The sequence below is a fragment of the Merops nubicus genome, unplaced genomic scaffold (assembly GCF_000691845.1).
Source record: "Merops nubicus isolate BGI_N331 unplaced genomic scaffold, ASM69184v1 scaffold4663, whole genome shotgun sequence".
NCBI lineage: Eukaryota > Metazoa > Chordata > Aves > Coraciiformes > Meropidae > Merops > Merops nubicus.
In genome coordinates this window covers 36,182-59,512 of record NW_008596814.1, presented here as the reverse complement: position 1 = coordinate 59,512, position 23,331 = coordinate 36,182, and the positions used below count along the sequence as shown (strand labels likewise).

At 39.4% G+C, this 23,331-nt stretch overlaps 1 protein-coding gene across 1 annotated transcript in view; it reads left to right on the top strand.

Annotated features, from left to right (window-relative positions):
• IGF2R (insulin-like growth factor 2 receptor) overlaps window positions 1-22,439 on the top strand; it is a 52,246-nt gene extending 29,807 nt beyond the window's left edge. The window contains exons 27-48 of the mRNA XM_008936490.1: window positions 1,265-1,471; window positions 1,888-2,018; window positions 2,718-2,815; window positions 3,560-3,696; window positions 4,329-4,519; window positions 5,139-5,265; window positions 5,646-5,768; window positions 6,756-7,018; window positions 8,587-8,799; window positions 10,132-10,281; window positions 11,408-11,569; window positions 12,109-12,316; window positions 12,721-12,867; window positions 13,331-13,565; window positions 14,559-14,695; window positions 15,731-15,845; window positions 16,737-16,883; window positions 18,282-18,466; window positions 18,962-19,148; window positions 20,025-20,189; window positions 20,855-20,924; window positions 21,359-22,439. Coding sequence (XP_008934738.1) covers window positions 1,265-1,471; window positions 1,888-2,018; window positions 2,718-2,815; window positions 3,560-3,696; window positions 4,329-4,519; window positions 5,139-5,265; window positions 5,646-5,768; window positions 6,756-7,018; window positions 8,587-8,799; window positions 10,132-10,281; window positions 11,408-11,569; window positions 12,109-12,316; window positions 12,721-12,867; window positions 13,331-13,565; window positions 14,559-14,695; window positions 15,731-15,845; window positions 16,737-16,883; window positions 18,282-18,466; window positions 18,962-19,148; window positions 20,025-20,189; window positions 20,855-20,924; window positions 21,359-21,760 — 3,800 coding nt within the window. The 3' untranslated portion in view covers window positions 21,761-22,439. The remainder of the gene's footprint in view (window positions 1-1,264; window positions 1,472-1,887; window positions 2,019-2,717; window positions 2,816-3,559; window positions 3,697-4,328; window positions 4,520-5,138; window positions 5,266-5,645; window positions 5,769-6,755; window positions 7,019-8,586; window positions 8,800-10,131; window positions 10,282-11,407; window positions 11,570-12,108; window positions 12,317-12,720; window positions 12,868-13,330; window positions 13,566-14,558; window positions 14,696-15,730; window positions 15,846-16,736; window positions 16,884-18,281; window positions 18,467-18,961; window positions 19,149-20,024; window positions 20,190-20,854; window positions 20,925-21,358) is intronic.
• Window positions 22,440-23,331: the final 892 nt, after the last annotated feature.

Sequence of the window (23,331 nt, the reverse complement as noted above, 5' to 3'; positions counted from 1 at the left end):
GGCAAAGAAGATAAAATAATAATGCTATCGCTGGCAAGTCATAGTACTACCTTGTGAGTTCACAGGTAGACTTGTTAGTGTCCGGTGAAATCTTAAAGAAAGCGTCAGGCTTCAAGAGAATGTGGTCAGTTCTAGCCTGGCAGGTCATCCCTGCCCTCCCCTGAAGACTATTCTGTAAGCTTAATCCTTGTTAGACAATGGGTGAGAGACCAACAGGAGAGTATCACAGTTAGCAGTTGACTCCAAGACATGCAAAAAGGAATCACAGGTTCCAGTTCTGGTACTCGACTGACTCTTAGATGGGAAGCTGAATGTGCGGGTATCTTCTCTGACCTTGTAGTCTTTGTTTTGTAACGTGCAGATAATGCCTTATAAAACATCTAGACTTCCTCTAAGGGATCTGTCACAACTGTCCTCGATGTTGTTGAAGCTGCCAGTGTTCTCAGGCTAGGAGGAATGTTTACAAGCTACTGCCCTGTAGCACACCATTACTGTGCAGGATGCTGGTGACAACAGCTGTGGTTTTGAAGGGAGAGAACTGATGTCTTGTTGTTAATTATTGGATGATTGAGGGGAGCATAATAATCATGTGATACAGTCTGATTTTTTTTTTTTTTCCTTAAAAGCTTTAGAATATTAGGCAAATGGTCACTTTAAAACTGAGGACTTGATCAGCAGCAAAGTTACTGGCGCCTATCAGATGATTTAAACTCATGTAACTAGAATTTTCCCAAATCTTTTCTGTATGCACTGTGGTAGACTCGTAAGCTGTAGCTAACACTTCCTATGATCAATTATTTCCTAACTCAGCAAACTTTGTAACTGTTAAAAGAAGGTGCAAGACTGACATCTAGGACAAGTTCTGCTTTGGCCTTGTGACCTTGCTGTTCTTTCCAGATAATTAAGCAAGTGCTGGACTTTGTGCCTCTGGTTCTGTACTTAACTTTCGGCATGGCTGAAGCAAGAACCTGTGAGGCCGGTCTGAGGTAGTTTTTGAACTACAGTGTGAATCTTGCATCTTGTTTTAGTGGCAGTTATAACAGAAATGTTCTATTTTTAGTTTAATCTCATCGTTCTAGGTATTGGTGACTTCCTGAAATGAGCTGCTTAGGTGGACTAAAAAAGTTCTTGTGTCACTGCCCTAAAGTGCCAGCTACTCGTTTTTGTGGCCTTATTTGTGTCAGTAAGCCTTAATTGTCATAAGTGTTTCTGCATGGCTCGTAGATACTAAATTGTATTTTAAATTCTTAACTCTTCTTTAAAGGAGAAGATTGCCAGGTGAAAGATCCAAGGTATGGTCATGTTTATAACCTGAAGCCACTTTCCAATAAAGACATAAAAGTGAGTACAGATGAGTATGACTACTACTTGAGAGTTTGTGGAGAACTAACAGAACCTTGCAAATCAGAGGCTCAGGCTGTGTCATCGTGTCAAGTAAAGAAGATGGGCAACACTTTCAGAAAAGTAGCAGGTATAGCACTTGAGCAGAAGAACTTGGAGAATGGGTAGATGAAACAAAGTGTAATTGAAGCTACTATGTGATACAAGAGGGGTTTTTGCTAATCTTGTACATCTTATGAGGTAAAGCACCCTACCACTTTTGCTTCATGTGCAAATAAAATGTCGTGCACATATATGACATTTTATTTATTTTATATATATAACGTTATTTTGGCACACAGTTAGGAATGAGCTCACCCCTGCTGTGCTGGAGTAGTACTTGTTTAATAACTAGGTCACAAGTTTTAGAGGAAGATTGAAGTCTTTTTATCAGTATTTTATTGTGCATGTTATTGCCATCTGTGTGACCCTGTTGGCAGAGGCATTACCGCAGCTACGTGCGTTTACTGGATTAGCCATTTACTTTTCTCACCTCTTTCCTTCTAGGCTTGCTTACAAAAAAACTGACTTTTAAAAATGGTTTAATAATGATTAATTACACCAGTGGAGAAAAATGTCATAAAATATATGAAAGATCAACTGCCATATTATTCTACTGTGACAAGACTACATCTGAGGTTAGTTTCAAAATGTTTCCTGTATGTGCTGTCTCACAGAAGTGCCCTATTCTTAATGTGTGGGGAGGGTAAGGTGAAGAACATGAACTAGCTTCCTTCAAGAACTGCCTAATCATTTACAAATTAGGCAGAAGATTGAAAGGTCCTGTGAGGTGATAAAAAAATGAGGAATGTTTTTTATTTCCTATTTAATGAAGGTATGTTTGTCAAGCCCCAGGAAAGTTGGGGCAGTTGTTCCTTTTAAGGGCTGCCTGCTATTAGCAGAGCTCTTGGAGATGTTGAAAAGGGATGTTATCCCAAAAATAACAGTAGTTTCTTTATAAAAAATAAAAAGTAGAAGAAGGATCTTCAGTAAAGCAGGTATTGGATGGCCAGACCAAAATAAGTTGGTTACTTGCTTTTTATTACCTCTCCCCATACTTGTGTTTTCCTTCTTGTTCTTAAATAATGGGTGCCTAGAGTTTCTTTTACTCTTCCTCTTATTTCATGGAGGAGGCAGAATCTCCTAGTGGCTGCCCTGCATGTGGATAAACTCAGGTTTGGGAGAAGCCATGCTTTCAGCTCTTCAGAGGCATCGTGTGTCTTCAAAATAACATATAGATACAAGTTCCCAGATATCTTCAGCAAGACTGAGGCATTTTGATAGCTTCACTCTGTCTAAGTGAGAAAGTAAATTCCTTTTGTATTTTGTTCTTCCAGCCTGTGTTTCTGAAGGAAACTCCAGATTGCACCTACATGTTTGAATGGCATACTCAGTATGCTTGCCCACCTGTTAAATCTATTGAGTGCTCCTACAAGTAAGTTGTAGCCACAAACTTTAAAATGGAGCTGTGTGATGACAGAAACAAATAGAGCCTTGCTGCAACTCAGTGCAATACTGCCACTTTAACTACTGTGCTTTGACTTAGCAACCAGTTAATGTGGTATTAGATGCCAGTGCAATGTATTTTAAGTAACTTCTGCACGTTATGCTTCATAAAACTAATTTCACTGAAGAAAAATACTTTCTTTGAGCTTCATGGGAACAAGCTTAGTGTCAAAGTGAACTGTTTGGTTTGCAGTTATTGATGGTTGAACTCGGAGTGTGTTGGGTTCTTACAGGTGTCTAGTTATTATTTAACTGTAGCTAATTTAAACAAGAATACAACTTCTGTCTGGAATGTCCACCAAACAAAGCTCCAAGAAAAACGTAATCTGTTTCTGTCACAACCAATTATTAGCTCATTAAGTTTTGATAAGTGTGGTCAAATGTGGCTAATAATTGGCCCAGGGCTTTAACATCTGGCATCATCATAGGTTTCTACAATCCACTATAACTGCATTTGTGCTTGCTGTGCACTGAAGGCCTGCATGTGTCAATGAAAAGTTGGAATTGCTCTTGCACTGGCTGAGGGCTGTGTGTGTGGACAGTTACCACCAGCATAATACTCTGCTTCTAGAGTTTTTAGGTTAAAGGTTATAGCAGTATCTTAAGAATTGTAACTTAAATTACTTGATTTTTAAAAATGCCTCTTACTTTGAATCCTTTGTCTGTCTTACAGGGATGATGAAGGAAACTTCTATGACTTTTCATCTCTGACACGGCATAGAGAGAATTGGGAGGCAATTACTCTAACTCCTTCTACACAGAAATACTATATTAATGTCTGCAAGCCCTTAGTACCATATGGTGCTGCACGTAAGAGCAAAATAAAAATACATTCTCACTGTAGCAAGAGGAAACAAGTGGTAGGACAGTACTGCTGGCTGTTGTTCAGACTGGAAAAAAAAATCATGAAGCAAAGTATGCAGAGACAATGGTGTAATTTCAGCACCAGAGGGAAGGGCAGATTATGGGCCTGATTTCTGTCTGCTTGGCAGATGAGATTCACTTGCAGCTCTTAGCTTCTCTTGATAAATTCAGCTCTATTTTTTCCATCCTTATCAAAAGTCTGCTAGAACTCTTAAAGAGTAAAATAACATTTTGGTGCAAGTTGTTAAGGTCAGAATTTTCCCTATGCAGTCTTCTGACTCCACATTCTGTTTAGTGGAAGACCAGGTAACAAGACTATCCTTTAATCCTGTGTAGTAGGCTGCTTCCTAAGTAGTAGCTGCCACTACTTTCTGCATGACCTTGAGTGAACTGAACTAGTTGTTGCTACTTGTGATTTTTTTTTTTGGGGGGGGAGAGGAAACCAGCACAGTGAGTATGGCTTAGACAGTGTCTGGAAGCTAGGTCAGCTATGAGATACCTGAGAGTCAAATAGTGGAGTTTTATTCCAGGCAAGTAAGCATTTAGAGTAATAATGCTGGTTTTGTTCATTTTTATAGGTTCCTGTCCTTCTGATGCTGCTGCTTCCCTCATGGAGGGTGCAAAATGTACAAGTCTTGGGGAAGTTGCTGATGGTCCCCGATGGGAAAATGGCATTTCTACTCTGAAATATATTAATGGGGAGCAGTGTCCAGATAAAATTCGCAAGAAAACAACAATATTGCGCCTCAAGTGTGATGAAAACAGAATTGTAAGTGGGTTCCTTGTGGCAGGGTTTTACATTTTCGTGAGTTGTTCATACAACTGTATGTGTATGGAGAGTGGTAGGCAGTTCTTATCCATTCCCTCATCATCTCTTGTTGGATGGGAGCCAGTCTTGTAAGCAGATTGGCTGAGCAGTTTTGAAGAGATCTTTTTGTAGAATCTGTGAGCACAGGTTTTATCATCTGTAATACCTTCAAATTATCTGTCTTGAAGGCAAGTGTATTGCAAATCAGGAAGTGTTTCTAGTGGTAAATGCTGTTGGCTGTGTGGTTCTTAACTCTTGCATGCCTGTATGCCTTACCTTTTAAGTATTCTTCTATTTTATTAAATGTCTTACCCTGACCTTTAGGATTCTGTGTTGCTCAGAGGCTGCTTTTTGGCTCTCGTCTCATCAATGTTATTGCTCCCAATGATGATTCTGTACTGCTGTGTGTTGAAATACAGTTGAATATTCTGTCCTTGGGTTAATTTACAGGACCGTGATAGTCTAAGTCCTAGAATTAGCATTCAAATTGAGCTTAGTTACAGGCATGAGGGAAAACCCTGGTTGAAATCTTAAAGTGCGCTCTGTAGAGATGTCACTTTCTTCACTGCTCCGTATTCAGGAATCAAAGCCAGAACTTATAATGGCCATTGAAGACTGTGACTATACCTTCTTGTGGTTCACTGCTGCTGCGTGTCCTCTGAAGAGCAATGTGCAAAATGACTGTCGGGTAACCAATCCTGCAACAGGTAAGGAGGGGGCCCCTGGGTTTTTTTGTACATGGAAAGGCTGCTGGAAGTAGCAATACTACTTTTGTGTTCTTGAGGGACTTCATTACAAAAGAACAGTGTGACACATCCTCTGGATAGTGACTAACAAGCTTATTGGTGGGTAAAAATACCTTGTAAGGTACTGCAATGTCCCTTGGAACAAATAGTTTGTAGTTCTGGAACTAATGTTACCTCTATTAATAAGAATTAGTAATTGTTTGCCTTTCTAAGCTGGCAGGCAAGTAGGGGCTAGTTGACCTTACTACTAAATCGAGTTACTGAAAGCTTTCAATACAAAGAAGTGTCTTGAGTTTTGAATCAGAAAAAAAAGATTAAGTTATTCCCTGATCTGCCTCCAGGCCACCTCTTTGATTTGACACCGCTAAAGCGAGAATCTGGCTATACCATCAGCGACTCACACAACAGAAAAATTGAGTTGAACGTTTGTGCTGAAGTTAAAAGTGCATGTGCTAACGGAGCTGGTAAGCATCTTATCCCCACTGATACTGTGATCACTGACTATAGCACACCCAAAGGAAATACTTACGCTCAAGTTTAAGGTAAAATGCAAAGGGCGAGTTTTGCTACAAATGTTATAAGGAGCGAAGAGAGCAGCTGCACGACTGAATTAGCTAGGAAAAGAACCTAAAACTGTTTTAGGAAATGATGTATTACTATCAAACTCCATTCCTAAACTTGGGTTCAAATCCAGTCCAATCCCTTTGTGTCTGAATGGGAGTGTTTTCTTTTGGACGTGAGGGCAGGAGTGCAGATGCTTCCACTGCACTTTGTGTTGTCGATGCTGTGCGAAGGAAGAAGTTAAAAGCTTCCAGCTAGAGTAACCCGAGCACAAAAATTGCTGTGTTGATCTGTTGCAACTGCACTGAGCCTGGTGCCCACGCTTCAAACCCTTGCCGAACTGCTCTGTTACTTTCTGTTCTGGGTGCTTCTGAAATGTAGGAGTTAACTTGCAGTTTAAGCTGCTTACTAGCTGGTTGAATTGCTAGCTTTTCTAATATAAGATACTATTTAAGCATCTTAAATGCTAAAACAGGAATATCACTTGTGAATTAAAAATTATTTTTGTGTAGTTAGAAAACACTTTGGTTTAGTTTTTAAGAGGCATCTTAATAAAACTATATATAATCTGTCTGACATTTTGTTTTTATCTCTTGGTTTTCACAGCAGTGGTAACCGAACACTGTGCTCTGTGATTGGTTAAATGTGTACAGATGCAGTACGTTCTGCTGGTTAATGAAGTATCAAAGGCAATGTTTGGGTTCTGTTTCAGTGCAGTTCAGCTCAGTTTAGTGGCAACTCTGGATGGTGTGAAAAAGCCTATCTGTCATAAGAAAATTAAAGTGAGACTAAAAACTTAAGTTTCCTGCAGTTCATGTTGTATGGTGCAATTTTGAAGGGTGGTTACATTAGACTTGATCTGATTTGTTAATTTTTCTTCTTTACTTTAGCTGTCTGCATCACTGGTGGTCCAAAACCAATTAATGCTGGAAAACCGAGCAAAACTTTAACTTATGAAGATCAGGTGTTAAGGCTTGTCTATGAAGGTGGAGATCCTTGCCCTGCAGACCCTGAACTGAAGCAGAAAAGCTATTTTAGCTTTGTATGCAAGTCTGACATTGGCGATGACAGCCAGCCTGTCTTTCTGTCTTTCGACGAGCAGTCATGCACTAGTTACTTCTCATGGCATACTTCCTTGGCTTGTGAGGAAGAGGTAAGAACTAATTCTGTGGAAACAAACACCTGTGGGAATAAATTTCTGGGAGGGTTAAACATACTTGGAGTGTGTGTTTTAAATTCCGTGAGGGAAAGGTCTCTTCCTGTAGTCAGTACAGAACCCAGGTTCATGAAGAAGGCCTCGGATACTTTTCTTAATGACTTTATTCGCACAGATGTACAGTACTTGGCAAACTTATGGTCTGTCTGATGGGCCTAGTTAAAACTTCCAACACTTCAGAATAACCCCTCTGTGGAACGTGCTTAGCTGCTCTTCTGTACAGCTCAAATGGAAGCTATAGGGCATCTGCTTAGGTTAAGATCCTCCAGTGGAACAGGCCAGCAGAGCTTAGGCTGAGTTGAGAATGGACAGCGTGTCTATGCTGGGGCATAGTCTTTGTATTTAAGCAAATGCCTAGGGGCTGGGCAAGCATATGTCCAGTTTGCTCAGTGTGAAAACTGATGGATCTTGACAGCATGAATTTAGGATCTGCCCCTGCTGTCTACCACATGCTGTAATAACATGATTTGGTCAACTCTGGATGAACTGGTGTCCCAGATGATACTTTGAACTTTAGTTAATTTTAGCTAGTGCAATTGTTACCAGTAGTGGATGTGCAGAGTAAAAGCCAAGGGCAGGAATAGAAGGCTAAATGAGCTACAGGGTGAATTAATATCCTTTAACACGTGAGTGTTGCCTTTTGTGAATCTGCCTAATCATTCTTTTTGCTGCCTTGATTACATCTGGTGTGGCCATCGTTCTCTTGACAAGTTGTTTTTCCTTCTCATCATTGTCTCAGTACTACCATACCTCTCACTTCCACTTAGGAGAAACATTTTCCAGTTTTCCTTTCCCTGACAGGAACTGTCATGTGTCCCCTCCTTTTGCAAAAGTTTTGCTACTTATAGCTCTGCTTTACTCTTCAGTAGTATGTACCGTGCTGCAATACAAATCAACAGTACCTAAAAATACTGTTTTCTAGCCTGTTAACTCTATTCATTCATCATTTGTGCATTTCTGATCACTTTTCACAGCGTATCCAAGATCACCCTAGCTATTTCAGTGTGGTGATGGCTAGGTAGCAATGATGTTTGTCCAGAAATTACATCCTAATTTTATCTAATACCTAAACAAAAATATCTATTCTCAAATACCAGGTATTTCCAAATACCAAATAATTCCCAAATTCCAGGTAGGCTGTCAGCTTATCTATTTTAAGAATACATGAAACAGATTCTGATGCAATGCAGTGCTCAAGGCATCAGCTTGCAATACAATAAGTCTACATTGTTATAACTGTGTGTGCTGGAGTAGGCATGCCAGAGTTTTGTGTCTTGGTATTGTTCTCACATGGACTCCATTCCATAAGAATGTTTAAATTACTGAGGTTTTACATATGCAGCTTGTAGGTACTTAGTATCTATAGAAAAAAATCACAAATGCTGCTTTACTTAAATCAAATTTGAAACTTTTAAATGCAGCCACCCTCCTGGCCCTATGAAGGACAAACTGTCAATAAATCAAGTAATAAAAGAATAAGAGCAATAAAATGTACTGTCTTGTAGGTGAAGTGCTCAGTGTTGAATGGTAGTTCCATTATTGACCTGTCTCCTCTGATCCATCGCACTGGGTATTATGAGGCATTTGTGGATGAAGATATAACAGGTGCTTCTCCAGACTTCTACATCAACATTTGTGAGCCTCTCAATCCTATCAAAGGTGTCAGTTGCCCGCCTGGAGCAGCTGTTTGCATGGTTCCTGTTAGTGGACCACCAATAGTAAGTACTGTGCCTGGAATCACTGAAATGTGCATTTCCCTGCTAGTTTAAAATGGGATCCCTGCCTAAAGACGTGATTTGAAAATAGACTTGACCATGATTTAAAGAAATGGAATAAAAAATTAAAATCTACCCTGCAAAATTCCCTTTTCTCTACAAAGAAATATTGTCCTGTCCTGTACCCCTGTGATTTTTTTGAGTGTCAGAAGATTCCATACTGTAACAAATATAAAACATTTACTACAGAGTTTTTTCATGTAGTGCTGTGTGCCAAATATGGAGACTGGAAAGCAGAAAGCCTCTTAATTTGGCCATTCACAAACACAAGTTTGCCCCTGTACTCGGCACTGGTGAGGCCACAGTTTGAGTGCTGTGTTCAGTTTTGAGCATCACAGGATAAGAAGGACATGAAGGTGCTGGAGGAGGTCTGGAGAAGGGCAGTGAGGCTGGTGAAGGGTCTGGGGAACACGTGTTATAAGGAATGGCCAAGGGATCAGGGATTGTTTAGCCTGGAGAAGAGGAAGCTGAGGGGAGACCTTACTGCTCTTTACAACCTCCTTTCAGGTAGTTGCAGTGAGGTGGGCGTGGGTCTCTTCTCACAGGTAACTAGCAATAGGATGAGAGGAAATGGGGTTAAATTATGCCAGGGGAGGCTTAGATTGGATATTAGGAAGAATTTCTTGACTGAAAGAGTGGTGAGGCACTGGAACAGGCTGCCTAGGGAGGCGGTGGAATCGCCGTCCCTGGAGGTGTTAAAAAAACATGTAGATGTGGCACTTGGGGACATGGTTTAATGGTTATGGTAGTGTTGGGTGATGGTTGGACTTGATGGTCATTTTCAACCTTTACGATTCTATGATTCTGTGGCACAGCAATGGTGTGCTTGATCCTGTGATAGCCTGGTGAGATATTTAGCATTTAGTACCTTCATGCAAGAACTTGACAGCTGAATGGCATGCCTGTGACAGAATATTGGTTAGCTCGTATGTGTTATTGACTTGAGAGATGGAAGCTCTTACCTTTTGAGGTCTTGTTTCTGAGCTGTAGAAAATGCACATAAAAAGCTGAGATTGTTTTCCATGAACTTCCACACTGATCTAGAGACCTTACTCCACTGCTGATACCGCACAATTTTTAGGTGACGTGTTGCTATTTTGTCACAATGATTTAAAGAAGAATCTACCTGTAAGATGCAGAACCTCCCTGTTTTTTGTCAGGCTTCCATGTAAATCAGATGGATCTGAATTAATTTGAATTAATTTGAATCTCTGGGTGGATATGAGATCTAGGTGTGTCCCGTGTGTCTCTGAATATGTTTTTTCACTTGTGTAGGATATTGGTCGTGTTACCGAACCTCCCAAATTAAACAAGGCAGTACATGAAGTTTACATCACTTACAACAGCACTACTCCTTGTCAGATAAACAACAAATTGAACTATACTTCTCTTATTGTATTTCACTGCAGCCAAGGAACCAGTCTGGTAAGTCATCTGTTAAACTTGTGTTGATGTGAAGTGTGCAGTGGGATGTGGGTAGTAACCAGTGTTAGCTTTGTTTAAATCAAGGATTTGTTTCCAGCATGTAAGGATAGACTTGTTTCAACAGTGAATATACTGAATATTTCTATTCTCAGCTACTTAAGTACTTAAGAATACAAATACTAAGTATTTAAATCCTAACCAGGCAAAATTTCAGAGTGCATGAACTTCAAGCTTGAGAGGAGCAGGTTCTGATGGTTTCAAGGATCAGATTCCACTGCAGTACTGTAGTAATAACTTATTGCTGGCATTAATCTTAATGCTGTATTGCACTTTGTATAGGTCCAAAAGCTTGTACTTGTACCACAAGCTAAGACAACAACCAGTGTAACTATGAAGGTGTTACTGTGGAATGTTCCCACTGTGCTGTACCCCTTTCCATAATCATACACAGCTAGTATCTAGATACTTAAGTTTTTATTTTGTGTTGATTCCTGAACACTAAATTGAGATTTCATGATGGTGTGGATCTAACAAATCTTGAATTTTTTGAATGCTTTAACAAACTGTAGAGAAGCACTTGGGTATGTTTGACAAACTATAGCTTGTTGAAGATACTCAATGGAAGCATTTTCCATCAATGTGGGGCAGGAGCTGAAACTCAAGGCAGCTCTGAATGTTGAACAGGCCATGTTCATATTTTTATTTGAAGTATGAAAAAGGAAGCAGCATTTTTTTTCTAAACTTGAACTCAGTGAACTTTCTTAATGTTCTCTATTGTGGAGAAAGATACTCTTCCTTCAGTTGTTGCTTGCAGCTAAGGTGAACATCAAAATATTTGCCCTAATTAATAAGAAAACTTGTGTACTTCAGTTACTACTTGGATTATTCTGCGTTGCTTCAGAAAACAAGTATTGAAACTGTGAAGAGTTACAAGTATTTCACTTGTAACATTTTTGCTGCTGGTTGTAATATGAAGTCATGGTGTTTGTTCTAGTTAGTCAAGTCGAGCCTTGTTAATAACTGAAATTAACAGCTTTTGAGAAGGGAGGGGAGGGGGAAAATGCAGAAAGGACAACAAAGTCTCCAAAAATTAAACCTACTTTATCTTTCTGTTCTCTGTTAATAGGGCAAGCCAAAGATGGTACGGAAGCTTGACTGCAGTTTTGTGTTTGAGTGGGAAACTCCAATTGTGTGTCCTGATAACGTGAAAACTTTAGGCTGCTCTGTGACTGATGAGCAGCTACACTATACTTTTGACCTGGCAAGCCTTTCTGGAAGATCATTTGAGGTAATGCCTTCTGGTGGTGTGTTGTTTTTTTGTTGGTTTTTTTTTTTTTTTTTTTTTTTTTTTTTTTTTTTTAATTTCCTATTGCTATGAACATTTTAAAACTGAAGCAGGGGTTTCTTTTGACCATCCTGGGGTGTGAGAGGAGACCGAAGCATGTCCTGCAGCTGTGGTTAGTGTTGATATTTATTTGGCCTCTGACAGACTGAATAATTTCAGTGGGAATAATGTTAGGTTTTTAAGAGAAATTCATGGATATGCTGATGAGGAAATGAAAGAGAAATCTTCACCTGTTGCAGAATCTTGACATGAAAACAAATCTACTGAATAGTCTATATCCTTGGTCCTGTGGGTGTGTTTTATCTGCAATTTTGTCATATTAAGGAAGGCCAGACTTGCAAAATCAGTTATTTTATTTTCCTCCTGCATTATGCAAGTACCAAATGCGACTTGGTTTATAAAGTGCTCAGATGGTTCTTTTTTAGTATTGACTGTAGGCTCTGAGGTGGCCTTGTTTGTGATGCTTCTGGATCTCCACACAGGTATATTCTGGATCCAACAGTTACCATATTGGTGTATGTAGTCAGGCAGCAGACTTGCCCCAGGGAAAGTGCAAAGATGGGGCAGTGTGCCTGACAACTGGAAGTGGTGTGTCATCTTTTGGGAACATAAAGGAAATGAAAATGGACTACAGCCACCAGGATGAAACAGTCATCTTGCAGTATACAGGCGGTGACCGGTGCCCTCCAGGTGAGACTGAAGCAGCCTCATTCTTTATGTAAAAGCTTGTCAGCTTTTTTTTTTACCTTTCAAATATGAGGTTTTGTTGCGATAGGAGGGAGGCAACGTGGATTTTGCATATGTTAATAGAAACATTTAACTTTATGACACATATACCATACTAATCTGCAGCATCAACATGTATCTCCTAGAAGAGACAGAAGCAGCTTTTCTGTAGGGATGATCATAGATAATTGTACACTGCATCCTAATTTTTGAATTTGGTTTTACTTAGTGTTTCAGTATTTCTGTTGTTTGCCTCTGCATGTGACTTCTCTCTAGTACTGAAGTACAGGGTTTGAATGTGGTCTTGAATATGGATATGCCTGCTATTGTACTGTGTGTTTTTAAGATGCTGTACCTTTCCTTCTCAGTGACTGAAAAGGGAGACCTTTGTGTGTTCCCCTTCAAATACAAAGGGAAGACCTATGAGGGATGTATTACAGAAGAAAAGAATAGGCCATGGTGTGCTACAACTGAGAACTACCAGGGAGATGGAAAGTGGGGATTTTGTGGAAATGGTAAGAACTTCCCCTGCTTCATGTGCAAGGATCTGAGCTATCACAGGGAGTTAGCCATTGCCAGGTTGGGCAAAAGACCTCTGGTGCAATACGGTGGAAGTAAAGGGATAAGAGTGGGCAAGACAAGGAATCTGTGGGACAAACTACTCAAGTGAGTGAGCAAAATACTTCAGAAATAAAAAGTTCATGCTTTTAGATCATGAGTGTTCCAGTCACACATGATGACTCTGTTTTAAATGGAGATCAATCATTTTGGAAGGAACACTACTTTCTAAAAAGCATAAAAGCTTTTAGAATTAGGGAATAAAATTGCTAGGTAAAGCATTTTTCCTCTGCTCTTTGAAACAACACCTGATTAAAATTTTTGTTGATACCCTGAAATTGCTGCACTGAAATCCAGGCATGCCTGAAAACTTCTTGCAAAATATTTTTTTCCCTTTTTTTTCCAACCTTCCCCTTATAGCAACTGCAAAAAGGGAATCTACCATTATCTTTGCATGTGATGAAAATGCTGGTGTTGGGAGACCACGCATTTTGAGTGAGACACTTGGCTGTACCGTGACATTTGAATGGAAGACACAGGCTGTTTGTCCTCCTAAGAAAATGGAGTGCAAGTTTGTCCAAAACCACAGAACTTATGACTTGAGGATGCTTTCTTCCCTGACGGGGTCATGGATCTTTTTCCACAATGGGAACTCGTGAGTAATGAGCAACTCCCAGGGAGCAGCTTCCCAATAAACAGTGGAAGTTGTAGTGTGGCATAGTACTTCTGTTTGGTCCCTGTGTACAGAGGCTGTTTAAATGGCTAAAAATGTCTTAAAACTGTTGATGGTTAACACTGTGTATAGAAGGGGGGGGCAGGGGGTGAAACAACCCAAGAAAAAAAACACAACCAGAAAGGAACCCATTTTACCTGAAGAATACAAATAATTACTGTCTTCATCCTTACCTCTTCCCTCTATTGATAACCATTTTTAAAGGATGAATAAGTCGAACTGGAAGCTTTTTAAAGGCTATATAAAGCTGTCCTAAAGTAATTTTGTCATTTAAATGCAATTTTTTTGATTCTTAATAATGGTGAAAAAAATCTTAATGAATTAGTTGCAGTCTTCTGGCTCCAGTGTGTAACTTTTTGTCTAAAGTTTCAGTAGGGCTTCCCTCCCCTCTCCCCCATTGCCACCCAAATATGAGTGGCAGGAAGTCATCAATTTATCCAGCCTCCTCCTCCGTTTAGCAAATAGAAAAGAACTGACGAGGGTCTTTTCTAATCTTTTGATAAGCTGTGGGGTAACAAAACTGTTTCATTCACTGTCTTGGTACTAGGTCATCTGTTGTAATAAAACTTAACTGGTATAGCTCTGAAGAGACACTGAATTTAGGATAGTCCTATAGCCTTTTGGACTTTTAATGACTTGGTTGCAGTATCTAGTTTTGACCTTGATGAAAATTAACTAGTGAACTAACATGGTAAATGAGCATTTTTTTTTTTTGTACAGTTATTTACTTAAAAATGATAGTTAAAAATAATCTGCTAAACCTTAGTACATGCTTTATTCTGTCAGCTAATCAAGAGTATTTAATTTCTTTCAACCTGGCTAGCTTGCCATGAGGGCTGTAACATTTAGACCTCACTTTTTCAGTTTAGTCTAAATTAATTTCAAAGAAGTTTTTACATACCATGTTCTCTGTAGGTACTATGTGAATCTCTGTCAGAGGGTACATGAAGGACCCACGGGCTGCCCTGAAAGAGCCAGTATTTGCAGGAAAAGCAACAATGGAGACGTTCAAGTTCTTGGACTTGTTCATACACAGAAGTTGAATGTGACAGGTAGAGAGTTTGTTCCTGTAGAGAGCTAGAGATGGTTAAATTTTAAAAGCTATCTATAGTGGTTCTTAAATTATGGTGAATCCTTTATTTTGAAGTATCTTTACCAGTGAATATTCCATTTAAAACCAAAACAAATCAATGCTACTACTCACAGAGTCAAAAGTGGTATTTCAGCCTTGAGGAAGCATTGAAGCAAGCAGTGTTATAATTAAAGCCATGAGAAGTGAATTGTCAATCTCAACATCAAGAAACACTTTTTTTTTTACAATGGGAGTGATGGAGCACTCATACAGGTTGCCCAGAGAGGTTGTGGAGTCTCCTACCTTGGAAATATTCAAAACCTGTCTGGACATGGTCCTGGGCAGCTGGTTCCAGGTGGCCCTGCCTGAGCAAGGGGTTTTGACCAGATGACCTCTGGAGGCCCTTTCCAACCAGTGGGAGGGGGAACTATTTTTGTTCATTCCATTTGGAAGGACTTGTTCTATGTCCACTAGCTTCTTTAATTAAAGCAGTATAGGAAAGATGACTAATTGGCTTAACTCTTAAGAAAAAGAATTTTAAAATATCTCAACCTTACTCAAGTTTTCAGTTTAAGGAATATTTTTTAAAATCCTTCTGAGTTTTTGAAATTGAGGGAAATTTTCTATCTGGCTACAAAAACAATGGTATGTATTGCATGTGTTTGTTGCCAGAGTTTGTTTATAAATGGGTATCTTAATTTACTCTTATATTTAAAAAAAAAAATGACATCTTAAATGTAAAGATTTATTGTGGCTGTACTGGTGACCTGAACGCTTGGTACAATGTAAATACAGAGGTGATTGAGGTGATTGAGGAGTGATTTTTTTTTTTTTTTAAATGATTATTAGTGTGAAGGCCTCAAATTACTGACATGCAATAATTGATATATGGTCTGTGTAGGAGAAAAGAAATAGTGTAAATTAAGCTAAAGTAATGAAGTCTGAAGAACAAGGAAAAGGAAATTTCTGACAGCTGCTTACAAAAACCTTGAGTGTCATCATTTTTCTCTTCTAGGTGATACAGTGTATATTAGTTATTCCAGTGGGCAGGAATGTAGGAACAATAAGAAAGTAACGACAATTATAGAACTGAAGTGTGCAAAAACAGTTGGTATGCCCATGCTGCAGAGGTGAGTAACAAATTTAACACATCACTTATCTTCCTGGTTTACTCCTTTGCACCTCTAGTAAACTGTAAATCTTAGAGCAGTGACTACCCATTCTGTTGGGCAGTCCCTAAAACAATCCTTGATTTGTACCTGTAAGGTATGGATCTTCTAGAGCTTCTGCACTGTTTACTTTCATAAATGCTTGTATTCTGTATTTATCTTAAGATTTCCAGGAAAAAAAATCCAAGCATTCTAATTCTAAAGTGACTCTGACTATGGCTGGGATGCTGTTGTTTTCAATGTCAGTTGTAGTCCAGCCACACCTAACTTTGCTCAAAATCTGTTTAGTGGAAAACACTTACTATAATAACTGGTTGACTTAATAAAACATTGTTTGTTGCCTCAATGCAGATTTTTTAACTAGAAGCTGAAGAAAGTGAGGTATATAATACTAAGAAAGTTTGATGGCTTTTTGCTCAGTCTTGTTTAACTCTATAAATAGAGTTGGGAAGCTGAGCAAGTTGCTCTGTATGAGTCAAAGAACTAGGTAGGAAAATCTGATGAGTTTATACAATTTATCCCCAATAATGTACAGCATGTTAAACCTGACGAGCAGCCTGACATGTTTGTAAACTAAAATATTTCAATAAACCATCTGATACACCGTGTGACGTCTGGAACTTTTGAAGTAGGAAGTTTGAGTCTGGAAAGGTCTTTTTAAGTCTTGAAACTGCTGAAGAGTGTAGTGCAATTTTTCAGGTAGCTTTTTTTGTGTGGTCTTTGACTGCTTCAGCTTAGTCTCGACAGGACATTCCAACTTGTGGGTTAACAGAGTGGTGTATTCCCTTTCTCAAGAAACCAGGTACTTGTTACTGTTTTCTGGAATTATCAGTTGTGTCTGTTCTTTGGTAGAATTGATGAAGAAAACTGCGCTTACTACATCACTTGGGACACACGAGCAGCTTGTGCCGTGAAGCAGCAGGAGGTGAAGGTGGTGAATGGAACAGTTATTAATCCTGCAACTGGGAAAAACTTCTCTTTAGGGGACGTTTATTTCAAGTAAGTTTTTTAAAAAAACAAACAAACAAACAAACAAAAACCAACGAAGAAACAAAAACCCAACAAAGAACATAATCCCCAAACCAAACACACAAAAAACCCACCAAACCCTCAAAACTACGATACCTTAGTCCTGTTGAACTGAACTACAAGGAAAGAGCTTGGTGTGAATATTCCATTGCCTTAACAGTTCTTAGCTGTCAAGTGTAAATGGCACTGAATTCACCTTGTACAAGTGACTTAAGTCTTGAGTACATCTAGACATGCTAAATCTAAAGCCTGCACATACTCACTTTTATGTCAGATCTCTTTATTGTGGGTTATCACTCTCTTCCATACTGTGTAGACATCAGAGAACTTGATTGTTTTTTTTTTTTTTTTAATAACCCTCCCAGACACACCTTGGATTTTTATGTAGCACCTTTTTTTTCCTGCTCAGATGATTCGTATAGAAGTAGGAACTCATGCTTCAAAAGCCTTAGAAATAAGGAAGGCCAGCTCTAGAGGAGTGGTCAAGAATGACTGAACTCAGAAGGGGCAGGAGAAGATGAGCAATGATACTGATTGTACTACACGTTGCACATAACTCTGGCTCAGAATCTCTTATGAACTACTATATTTAATATCTGTGCTAGAGTTACAGAAGGAAATCTGCCCATACTTAGTGCAGGGCACAAAGCATTAGTGTGTGGAATTGGAGTAACTGGGCAGAAGTGTTGTGAGTAAACCTGCTGTGCAAGTGTGGTGATAGCATTACAAGCATAGAGAAAAACAAATCAAGCAGGCCTGGATGAAGGAGGAGAGGAAGTCAGGACAAAAATAAAACTTGGCGTAATGTGAGATGAGAGACAAGTTGTGTTTGAGGAAGCTCAGCCTTTGAGCAGGTGGCTAGAACAAATAGCTGTGAATCTCAGAATGTTCACACTCTTACCAGCACTGTGAGAGGATAGAATTGTCGCTAGTATTTAGGTAACACTTAGGGTAGAACCCTTCTGGAGAAGACAGCTAAGTGATGGTATTTCATAGCTACAGAGCACACAATATGGTTCATATGGCCAGTAGGCTAGCTTGTGTGTGAGCTGCTGAGTCGTGCTTTTGTCTTCAGTTTATCTTAATTCTTTGGACATATTTACATGCTCATACCACCACTTGAGGGTAATATAGCTAGAAAGGTTTGCTTTTTATGCTTTCTTAAAGTATACTAAATAGAATTGTCATTTGTAATGTTCAGGGAGGAAGCCTCAGTCCTGCATTTTTCTGGTTGCTAAATCAGTCAGTCCATCTTGCTCTGGAATCAACCAGTGGTAGCAGCTACCACTGTTAGCAATCTGATGTCTTGGGAATAGCCTAAATCTGTGAGTTTAGACTTAAGGATGGACCTGCACTCTGTTTGCTCAGGTTGTACACGGCTTCTGGGGACATACGGACAAATGGCGATCAATACATATATGAAATTCAGCTTTCTGGTATAAGAAACTCAAGCTTCCCTGAATGCTCTGGAGCAAACATCTGCCAGGTTAAAACTAATGAACGTCGTTTTCGGAGAGTTGGTTCTGCCAAAAAAGCTAAATATTATGTTGAGGGTAAGTACGTGCCCACTAGCCAGAATTGCTTGATACTCTGTGTGAATTGCTTCATCAGAAAATGGCTCTTGTTTCACAACACCTGTGCTAATCCATTTCTGTAAAGTGTCCAGAATCTTTCTAGTAGAATGTAGATTTATTTTCTTACTGTGTAAGCTCAGATGCAAATGGGGCCTTAATAGGGTTTGGGCTTGATGCTTGTTGAAAGCCTTTGGTAGAAACAGTGCAAGGGAGAAGACTTGGTCTTTTGTTTTCCTCTGTGCTTGTGCTGCATAAGCAATGATCTCCTTTATCTAGCTGCTTTCTCTTGTGAAGAGCTTAGCCTGCTGTTCCACAGCAGCTAATGGAATCAGCTATGTAAAAGTGTAAGCTTACCCACAGCTACTGCAAAGCATAAGCTGCTACTGCACAACAAATAAGTAACTTTCCAGGGTCTAATGTTAATAGATTATTCTCGAGGAAGCAGTAAACTGGAAGATTTTCTTCTTGTTGTAGATGACGACTTGGATGTCATATTTTCATCAGACTCCAGATGCGGTAAAGATAAATCAAAGTTTGTGTCTTCAACCATTTTCTTCCACTGCAGTCCACAAGTAAGAGAAGGCATCCCTGAATTCCTTCATGAGACAGCAGATTGCCAGTATTTATTTACCTGGTACACATCTGCTGTGTGCCCACTAATGTGAGTAGCTAACCATTTTCTGAAAGCAACTTTTGTCAGCACTTCCCAGCTAAACGCTTTCTTTTATTTTTTTCTGATCAGAGTGATTGTGGAAAAAAATGGAAAGCCTACAAAGCAGTAGACTCATGGGTAGAGGAATTTGGTGTTTTTGTGTAATGTTTGGCACATGATCACTAGAAGCTGGCCAAGCTGATCTGAACCTAAAGCTGCTTGTTTGCATGGGAGATGGGGAGACTGGCCTTCCCCTCTGTCTGCCTACTTCTTTAGGCTGGCAACTTTTATCAGCTTATTCTACAGATTCAAAAAGAGGGTTAATGAGTTCATGGTGTTCAAATAGAGTGTACCCAGGTGCTTAGCAGCATTCTTGACTTGTAGGCAGCCTCACTGTGAAGAATGGAGTGACTGCTTCTGAGACTGTTCACTTTCTGGCTGCTAGCTTCAAAACACAGGGAAACTTTATTCTGGTTTAAATGGGCAATTAGCTGTTGAGGTCTGTGTAGTGCCACAGTCAACTGGAAGGTAAATAATTGCTGTAGCTTTTGCAGCTTGCTCAAGTACAGGTTTGGTTCTAAAATAACAGCTGCTGCTGTGTGAACTCTAGAGTGTGTCATCGTGCACTTCAGTCTTGACTGTAGTCAGGTCTGTGCACTGTTGGAAAGTATACCACCATGTAGGCTCAGCACAGACTTTATTTTTTCCTTGCCCTAGTGATTTTTACTTGTAACAAAATCCGCTGAATTCAATTCTTCATAGCTGTTAGGACTGACAGAATAGTGTGGCATGTCTAATTTCTTTGAATGTGCAGTTTCTAATCCAGTTTGATACAATTGGTCAGTAGATCTTACTCATCATTTTCTTCTCAACTTACGTTATTAGGTCAACCAGTGATCCGGGAAGCAATAAGCACCAGACTGATCAGGAAGCCCAAGTGCATAAAGGCCTTTCAAGGAGAAGTCAGGCTGTTGGTGCTGTGCTGAGTGTCCTCCTAGTTGTTCTCACTGCATGCCTAATAATTTTGCTGTTCTACAAAAAAGAGAGGAGGTAAGAAATGATTGGGAGGCTTTAGAATTTTCTTTGGTAGGAGCTGGTTTCCTCAGTGGAAGAGAAGTAATGGACTTTGGAGATTTAAGTTAGGTTTTTTTTCAGTTGTCAGTGTCAGCTGTGAAACTGCAGGTTGGTTTTCTTGCCAAACTCTTCATTACTTGCTGGAGGTAAAGAGGGCTGGAGTACACAATTGAATTGGGCTGTTTTTTATTGTGGACAACTACTAATTAAGGAGGATAAAACAATGTGACAATATTGTTAGTATTTGATATCCCTCTCATTCTATGGTGTCAAGCTAGAAACACACAACAGCAGCAAGGAACATGTCCAAGTCCAGCTGATACCTGGTTGCCAGACAAGTTTTGGTGGTGTGTGTGGTTTTTTATTTTTTTTATTATTTATTTTTTGTTTTTATTTTTTCCCCTTAGACATAAATGCCAGGGGTGTTTTAGAACAGCCACCCTGAAGCTGTGGTAAGAGGGAAGATGTACATCGTCATGGACTGAATTTTGTTGAGAGTGGTTCAGGGTCAAGTGTCATTATGTGACAGCTTGCAGCTTGCTTGGTGAAATACTTTACTTTGATGGTAAAAATCCAGTGAAGGAAAGTGAGAGCTAATAAGAGGGATACAGTCACCCTAATGCAGTATTCTTTCCCTTTAGGGAAACTGTAATAAACAAGATAACGAACTGCTGCAGAAGAACATCCAGTGTTTCCTACAAATACACAAAGGTAATACAGTGGCAAAATTCAAGGTTTTATCTCTTGTCAAATTTTCTTAATATGAAGCCTTTATTACTAAATAAACAAACACCCTTAATTCCTAGTTCCTTCAGTGCATGGAAACCATAATGTATGGCTTCAGAAAAGCCATATAGCTGAGATATCTACATTTACGTTATGAAATGGGAAAGAAGACAGGGTTGTGGAAATAAAGAGCAGTCCATAAATAGCCAAACAATGGAAAATGTCCAAGAAAAGAAAAAAGTCTGTTTCAGACATAGTGAACAGTGACAGTAACAGCATCCTATAATAATATTACTATCTTATGACTAAATTAAACCCAAGGCCATGTATGGTGTGCGATCTGACAGCTGGGGAGATCAGCATGTGACAGAGTCTGGAGTGATATACAGTCTCCTTGTGCCTTTTTTTTTTAATTGCAGATAAATAGTGAAGAAGAAGTTAATGAGAATGAAACAGAGTGGCTTATGGAGGAAATTGCAACGCCAAATCAAAGAGCAGCAAAGGGAGGGCAGGAGAATGGTCACATTACTACCAAGTCTGTTACATCTGAAGCCCTTACCTCTCTCCATGTGGATGACCTGGACAGTGAGGATGAAGTGTTAACCATTCCAGATGTGAAGATAGAGACAGGAAGAGGAGTAGACAAGGGCAAGCACCCACAAAAGAAGCCACACAGTTTTGGAAGTGATGACAAAGTTTATTTGCTGAATGGAGGAAAGGAGAGGAAAGCAAAAGCCAAGCCAGGCCAGCAACAGGCACAGAACTCTACAAATACAGTATCGTTTCATGATGATAGTGATGAGGACTTGTTGAATGTTTAATAACCCCTCTTGTGCCTAATCAAATATATATAGAGAGATTATGTATAATGGGACTACATTTCCAACCAAATATGAGGACTTCGGCCCGAAAGATTTTTCTGAATTTTGCCTTTAACAAGAAACCATTGAAAAGGGAAGAAGAGAGAGATTTCTTGGTTGTTTACAATGATCTGTTCAGTAGTAACTGGATTTCTAACACCCAGTTGACTCTCTCTAGCCAGGACACTTTTTAAGCCTCAGCATGGATGTTAAATGCCTGCTTAAAAAAGAGAAACCTTTAAAATGGGAAGGATTACAGCTCAATGAAGCCCCTGGCTCCTGAGACTCAAGTTATCTGACTACTAGCTTTTAACTCCTTGTATTTATTGATCCTCACTACTCAGGTTTGCTTAATAGCAACGTGTTCTTCCTGCCGGCAGGGTATTATTCTATGGGTTTACCCATTGTAAGATGAGGAAAAAATACAGCTTTTGTGTGTTGGGATGATTTGATGTAAATTTTGGAACTGGTCTAATTTATCCTGTAAATTTGAATATCCATTCTAATTTAAACAGATCATTGGTTCAGAGGTATTGACTGAAAGGTACAACTCTGTATAGCTTTAGGCTGAAATGGTTGCTGTTCTTTGCATGATTTTTTTTTTTTTTGGTACTGGTCATGAGACTGACTTCATCAGTATTTGCCTAAGCAGCTGACAAGCACCCAAAGGTTTATTTTTTTTTTTCCTATGGCTGGACTAGGCTGGCTGCATGGGGAAATGGAGTTTTCAGGGACACGGAGGCAGACTTCCTATAACACAGTCTGTGCTGCCCAGTTTGTCACTGCTGAGAAGCCCAGCAGCTAGAGGAGCGAGCTGAGGTAGCACAATAACTCTCTCTGGTATTAATTACAAGAGGAAAAAAGTATTTTCTCATAGTGTAAGTTCTGGCTGTTATGCTGTGATCTTGGCCGTGGTCATTGATTTGAAGTGTTGCTGGCAATGAATGCAAGTCAGATTTCCTCTAGCAGTCTGGCTCTTCTCCAGGTGTTTCTTCAATTAAATTATGGGCGATTATAAGGTTTCAAAGCATCACACAAGTATGTACGTTGGTCAGAATTTTTGGAAACTTTTCGTTGTTCCTTTTGGCTGGCTTACTCAGTTTCAACAATGGTTTCTTTTTATAAAAGCTCCATTTTGAATCAAAATAGTGTACTATAAAGTATTCGGCAATTTCAATAAAAGATATGAAGTGGGTGTCCCAAATCCCACATGACAAGTTTGGAATCTTTCTTATGCTAGTTTGCAGTGCTGTTCTTCATCCTGGTGATAAACTTTTTTTGCTGTGATTGCTGGTATCTTAATTGCATCACTCCAAACAAGAATTCATGTTTGATGACGAAGATCAGGATATACAGGTAAGCCCAGTGGTATATTCTTTCTTTTATCAGACTTGGATTTCCTTCCCTCTTGTATTATTACCAGTGAGGCTATAAATTGGCTAAAACAGCATTTTTCATACTTAAAACAAAAGCAGCATTTTGCTTGTTTAATGTTAGGCTGATTTGGGTGAGTAAGAGGTTTCACAGTGTAT